The sequence below is a fragment of the Blennius ocellaris genome (genome assembly GCF_963422515.1).
Source record: "Blennius ocellaris genome assembly, chromosome: 12".
NCBI lineage: Eukaryota > Metazoa > Chordata > Actinopteri > Blenniiformes > Blenniidae > Blennius > Blennius ocellaris.
The window spans coordinates 18,776,485-18,782,854 of record NC_137661.1 but is presented as its reverse complement, the minus strand read 5'-3'; the positions used below and the strand labels follow the sequence as shown (position 1 = coordinate 18,782,854).

Here is a 6,370-nt window from a genome sequence, read left to right as displayed (position 1 = left end):
TCAAATGTAATGAAGCCTTTTGAGAAAAATATTGGGGTATCTTCAAAAGATGAGCTTCAAAGTCCAGTTGCCTCAAAGAAATGTCCTTGAGCAAGACAGTTTAATGACTTACACCCTGAGTGAGCAAGTGTTGTCAGTTCTCTCTGATACCTTGTGGTGTAATAGTGTTTGCTTCACAACAAAGAGATCTGGTTCTGTCAGTGTGGACTTTGCATGTCCCCTTTGTGTGAAATATCAGTGGGATCTCTGCAATGTTCCAAAAATCCAAATTCATATTTTTTTGAGTGACCATTCATCTATACAAAGACATATTTGTTTGGGGGGACGGTGACTCCTAATTGTCCAATGGTGCGTGTATTGTGTGGTTATGTGTCTGGATTCTCTCAGAACTGCATCCACTACAGATGTGTGCATATAAAGCATGGTATATTTTCAGTGTTTTAGACATTTGAAGGTGTTGCAATAGTTTCTGATTATCTTCATTTAATGTCTGCTTGTAGTCACTGTAAGTACAAGTTCGACTATTGAAAAATGAAATCAGACAAACTGATCTGATTTTCTAAGAAAGCCTGAGTAGCGACATCCCCCATATAGCTCCATAATTCCTCCATTATTTGCATAGACACTCCCTTCCCTCATGAAGCATTTAAATACAATGGTAAGGATGGTATGAAACCACTGGTCTTTAGTAGCTGGAAAAGACTGTGCTCTCATCATGTCGATCCTTTGTAAGCTTGTAGCAGTGATACTTGTGCTGGCTCTTGATCATGAAGGTAAGTTGAGTGCTTATAAGGCTTTATATTATTTATTATTTCTTATTCAAGCCATTTTACACTGTGCTTCCAATTAATGATGAACTTCCTCCCACGCCAGTTAAGAGATATGTGTATTGTATTTTGCCATATAAATGAGTGCACTCCTTTCTTTTTCTAGTCTACACAGAGACTGTCATTGGAGGGCGAAAAGCTGCCCCACATAGCCGGCCATACATGGTGTTTGTGGAAAGCAATCATGGAAATGGTACAACCAAATACTGTGGTGGCTTCCTGCTGAGTGAGGATTTTGTGATGACTGCAGCACATTGCCAGGCCAAGTCAGTTCCTACACACTTAACATTTATACCAGGGCGCCAGATATGATCTGGTCTTCGTCATAAAATACTGCGATGATATAATGAATACATTAATGAATAATGTATTAGAGCCAATATTTCTGCATTGTAATTACAAACTTTCCCAGTATGGTATTTACTTGTTGCTTTCAACATGTGTTATTTTAGGTTTTACATAGTCCAGCTCGGACTTCACGACGTGAACCAGTACAATGATGGCAGGCAGCGTATTCGTGTGGAACAAGCATTTCCACATAAACACTATAATGAAACTTTCAAGTTAAATGATGTAATGATCCTCAAGGTAAGAACATCATCGCAGCTGTTTTTGTCATTTCATTTTTTTTCTATGTCTTTAAATGTTTCTTTCCAAATCTTTGATCAAATATGTCACTTTGTTTGTTTATAATGTTTCATTGAATTTTTTCCTGTTTTCCCTAGTTAAAATCCAGGGCTAAATTCAACAGCAATGTCCAACCTATTGCTCTTGCGGATTGGGATGACAAGTCACTACCAAAATCATGCAGTGTTTCTGGCTGGGGACGAACAAAATGGAAAGAGGGAGTCATGTCTGACTACCTCATGGAAGTCAATGTTACCCTGATTAACAGTAAATGGTGTGATCAGAATTTGTACTGTTCTGAGGGTAAAACCGGCCCAGGAACTGTAAGAGCAATTTTCTAATACAGATGTTGTCCAGTGGTAATATTGTTAATCCTTTAAAAAAAATAATTTAAATATAATTTCAGGGAGACTCTGGGGGTCCACTGGTCTGTGAAGATGAAAAGGCATTCGGTGTGGTTTCCACCTGCTACAGAAATCCAAATGGATGCCTACTGTGTAAATTCACCAAGATTCAGAATCACAAAAACTGGATCACCTCTACAATTAAGAAAGCTCTGATGAGTGATGCCCATGTGTAATGTGGATGATAAAATTGACATGCCACTGTGTGCTTAACAGAAATGACATCAGTGCCGATATTATTTTATTCTGACGAAAACAAGAAAAATGTCTGAGCTTTTGCCTGCTTTTGTAAATTTTGATGAAAAAAATAGACCAGGTTCACTTAGAAACCATCCACTGATCTATCCATCCATCCATCCATCCATCTATCCATCCATCCATCCATCCATCCATCCTTCCGTTCATCCATGAAGGTAACAGGAACCTACCCCAGCCAAAAAAGCTGAACGTAAGGTACATGTTAAACAGGCTGCAATATTCTTTTGTTTTCATAAGTGATAAAGATATATTTTGTGGTTACTTGTGAATTGTATGCTATGCTTCTATTTTGTGCTGCAAGGAAAAGCAGACTTGCCTGCTTTCTTGACGACAGACTTCACAATAAAAACTATTTTTAAATTCAATAGACATGAGAGTTTTTTTCAGTACCAAACTTCAATTATGACAGATCAGAAAGAGAACATTTTAGATATTAGACTACATCATGCATCAAATGATTATGTAATGTCATCCTCAATTCTTTTGTGTTGCTTTGAACAATAAACTGCTGCATCCTCTCATTGAGTTAATTGACGGTTCAGCACTACAGTTAAAAAAAAGGACAACACTGCCTCCTTGTGAAGAATCAATGCATAGCCGTGACGAGCAGTCCCCATTTGATGGACTAAGAATATTGAATCTACATTGGGGTGTAACTGAAAGACCAACAGACATTATTGTTCAAATAAATATATTACAATCTTTAAATCATGTTTACTATTTGAGGAAGGCAATGCATCTTCAATAGGCACCAAGGACTTTAGCCAACTTATGTTTGCAGGGCTCTGGAGCAAATTAAAGCTGACTATGGGTCAAGGAAGGATACACCCTGGGTTGTCCACCAGCCCATCATAGACCACACACAGACAGAAAGACCACACACACACACACACTCCCATTCACATTGAAGAACAAATTAAGGGCAATGAATTGGGTAACACTGAGCGATATGGCCAAACACCCAGAACACTTGCTTTTCTTAAATTGTTTTCTGGGAGGCTTTGCATGGCTTCAGAAAAGGTCTTACACTGCAGAGAGGAGGGGGCTGACATTTAAAATGAGCTCAAGTTAACTGACAACATGCAGAGCAAAGAGGAGACATGAGAACGAAAGAAAGAAAGAAAAGACAATGGACTTCAAACATGCTTGGTCAAACTACGGTAAATCAACAGTCAGATTAAACTGTGAATTAATGAAGAAAATATACAAATTATGGAATGGCAATAAAGAGGAAAACCTCCTCATTTATTTTAATTAGAAGACTTGCATTTTGGGGAAAAATATCCCCAAAATGCCTCAGGCTTTCATTTTCAGTTGGTTGGGTTCAAAACATGAAATATGTTGCCTGTTTGTGATCACATGTCTGTATGACAACCACTCAACCCGAACTGAAAAGGTATGAATGTGCTGTAAATATAATTGATAGAAAAATTCATCTGATTTGTAAAATCACCAATGAGTTCAAAATGCTTGCTTAACATGATTTGTATCTTGTTTAACTGTTAAATCTGGTCACAGAACATTACACACAGGCAATACTTACCTTTTTATTTAGCATAAACTTTGTAAAATAGTTGATACTGCAAATTTTTGTTAATTTTCTGTTGTTATATGAAAGTGACAATGTTGAAGCACTTTGCAGACAAAAACTTTTGAAAGACTAAGACCGCTGTTGAGTGTAAACTATTTCACATCGGAAAGAGGAAGTGGTTTGATTGCAATCTAAAACTTCCTGTTAATTAATAAACAGGATGAGTGAGGCAATATTGTTTCAAAGAGATGCAGTCAAAAGCACAAAATGTCAAGATGTACATTGGAACTAATTTAAAATCCAAAACTGATTGTGTTAATAATAAATGTAGTGGTTTGTATGGAAAATGTGTAATTACCAATAATTGAGTGAATAAATCGTCATTATTGCAATTTTCTGTGGGATCCATCAGTTTGTTTTAATTGATCTCATGAAATCTGGATTTTATTTCAATGTGCTGTCATAATTACATAATTACATTTTCATTATTAAAAGTTTTGATATGCTACAGTTTCTGTCTGTTTCCTCATTTTAAGTATGTTCGTGTTAAGATCATTCATTTCATCAGTAATCATCAATAACTTCCTGAGAAGTCACACTATCAGTGGCCAGCGTACTTATCATGGTTTCATTAATGATATGTAAATTCTGCATCAGAGAGCATGCAACAAGGTCAAGTCAGTGCAGTTAGAGGATGTTAGGGTTGTCTTGTGCAATTCCTGCCTCAAACCTGTTATAACTCTTTCTTTGTGGCATTGAAGAAATGTTAGAAACCACGTAAAGTGTTCTCAGCATTTATTACTTCCTCATACGTCTCACAATTATTTTTGCGGATTTTAGCAAGATGTTAGATAAATTGTAACATCATGTATGTATGGATGTATGGATGTATGTATGGATGTATGTATGGATGCTTCCTCACTTACATTTTAATCTTTTATTTTTAAAGTCTTTTTGTAATATATGATCTGTGTGAACTCTGCACAGGAAACTGCAAAGGCACAGGTGCATAAATTCACTCTCAAATGTTCTCACCCTGTGATGGCGATAAGAGATGTCCTTATTTAGAAAGTGCTCCAAGACCACAGTGTTTGCATAGATCACACTCTACCCAAGCATTTCCTTTTCTCTCTCATACGTGGAAGCTTATCAATACCTGAACTGTGAGTGGTGAGTCTCCATTAGCATCTGCTGCACTGTGATGTCAACATGTTCCTCCTCTGCAAAGTGGCATCACTGACTCTTGTCGCCGTGCTGACTCTCTGTGCTCAAGGTAAGTGGCTACATTGCATGTACATTGTGCACGTTCATTACATACTATATGATCCTCTCTGTTTTGTAGTGCCTGCAGCGAGGATCCTCGGAGGCCATGAAGTTCGGAAACACAGCAGGCCCTACATGGTGCTTTTGGAGCGGAAATTTGCAAACGGCAATACGGCACACTGTGGGGGCTTCCTTGTGTCTGCGGATTTTGTGTTGACTGCAGCCCACTGCCAAGCAGAGTCAGTGACATACATCCTTGGTTTCAAATTAATAGTTGGAAATTTTGAGACTCTGTAAAGATTTCTTATCGAGCACCTTGCTCGATAAGGTATATGTTTCATAAATTGATGATAAGTCGTGATCAATTTCATGACAGTCATGACAAATAGATTAAAAAAAATGTTCTTATAAAACCTTTTGCACTCATTTCCATCATCATTTCAGGTCTTACAAAGTCTTCTTAGGACTTCACAACTACCATCAAAGAAAAGGAGTGCAGCAGTTGTCTGTGGAAAAACAATTTCCACATCAAAACTACAGTGAATGCCATTATATAAATGACATAATGCTTCTCAAGGTAAGACCACAGATTGAGTTGAGGTTTTGAATTTAAAATTAAATTAAAATTAAATTAAATTCTCAAGTCTTGTTTCTCATTGGACTTTAGCAAATGTCCCACTGTATTATACGAGTATCCATGTAACTTTTCATGAGGCTGTTGACATTCTAAATACATTCTTTTTATTCCCAAGTTGAACTCCAGCGTTAAAATCACAGAGAATGTGAAGCCCATTGCTCTTGCCGACAACGACAACAACAACAACGGTCCGCCAAAATCCTGCAACGTCTCCGGCTGGGGACAAACAAAAATCAATGGATCAATGTCTGTCATTCTCATGGGAGTCAATGTGAAACTGATTGAAAATAAGAAGTGTGTTGAGAAAGGGACGTACTGTTCAGATGGTGAGGCTGGACCAGCTAAAGTACGTATTACAATGTTATTTAATGTGGACAATCTAACTTAGTGGGATTGGTCACTGAAAGTGATTCTGCTGTGTGTCTGTCCTGCAGGGAGACTCTGGTGGCCCTCTCGTCTGTGAGGATGGGAAGGTGCATGGAGTGGTGTCCGTGAACTACAAGCCAAATAAAAATGCAAAGCCTGTCTACATGTACACCAAGATAGAAGGCAAACGAGACTGGATTGATGGCATCCTGAAAAATGATCGAAAGCTATAATGGTACATGAAACATTTGATGGATCAAATCACAATATTTCTGCCTTTTTGTCAAGACGTCTGATCGCAACAATGCTATCGTTAGGACTAATTGCATGAAAATGATGCTGCTTGACAAATGACTGAAAGAATATCAAAGTGCTTTTTAATGGGGTTAAACGTGACAAATTGATTAAGGCCTTTAAATGTAAAACTGAACTTAATGCTGCTTGATGAAAGCAAGAG

General features: G+C 37.6%; 2 protein-coding genes across 2 annotated transcripts; both read left to right on the top strand.

Moving 5' to 3' along the window:
* Nucleotides 1-698: 698 nt before the first annotated feature.
* Nucleotides 699-2,397, top strand: LOC308138045 (granzyme G-like). Its single transcript, XM_080506981.1, has 5 exons — nucleotides 699-773; nucleotides 934-1,093; nucleotides 1,280-1,415; nucleotides 1,553-1,777; nucleotides 1,861-2,397. The coding sequence occupies exons 1-5, from the start codon at nucleotides 716-718 to the stop codon at nucleotides 2,032-2,034; spliced, it is 753 nt and encodes a 250-aa protein (XP_080363107.1). The 5' UTR covers nucleotides 699-715; the 3' UTR covers nucleotides 2,035-2,397.
* Nucleotides 2,398-4,856: 2,459 nt separating this feature from the next.
* Nucleotides 4,857-6,146, top strand: LOC308137528 (granzyme B(G,H)-like; the record flags this gene model as incomplete). The annotated part of the gene is made up of 5 exons (XM_080506281.1): nucleotides 4,857-4,920; nucleotides 4,990-5,149; nucleotides 5,355-5,487; nucleotides 5,663-5,893; nucleotides 5,982-6,146. 5 exons carry the CDS (start codon nucleotides 4,857-4,859, stop codon nucleotides 6,144-6,146), a joined length of 753 nt encoding a protein of 250 aa, XP_080362407.1.
* Nucleotides 6,147-6,370: the final 224 nt, after the last annotated feature.

Excerpts from the sequence above, each read along its gene's own strand:
- LOC308138045 (XM_080506981.1), top strand. The coding sequence starts at position 716 with ATGTCGATCCTTTGTAAGCTTGTAGCAGTGATACTTGTGCTGGCTCTT. Across the intron at positions 1,094-1,279 it reads GCAGCACATTGCCAGGCCAA|GTTTTACATAGTCCAGCTCG; the intron begins GTCAGTTCCTAC and ends GTGTTATTTTAG. Across the intron at positions 1,778-1,860 it reads GTAAAACCGGCCCAGGAACT|GGAGACTCTGGGGGTCCACT; the intron begins GTAAGAGCAATT and ends ATATAATTTCAG.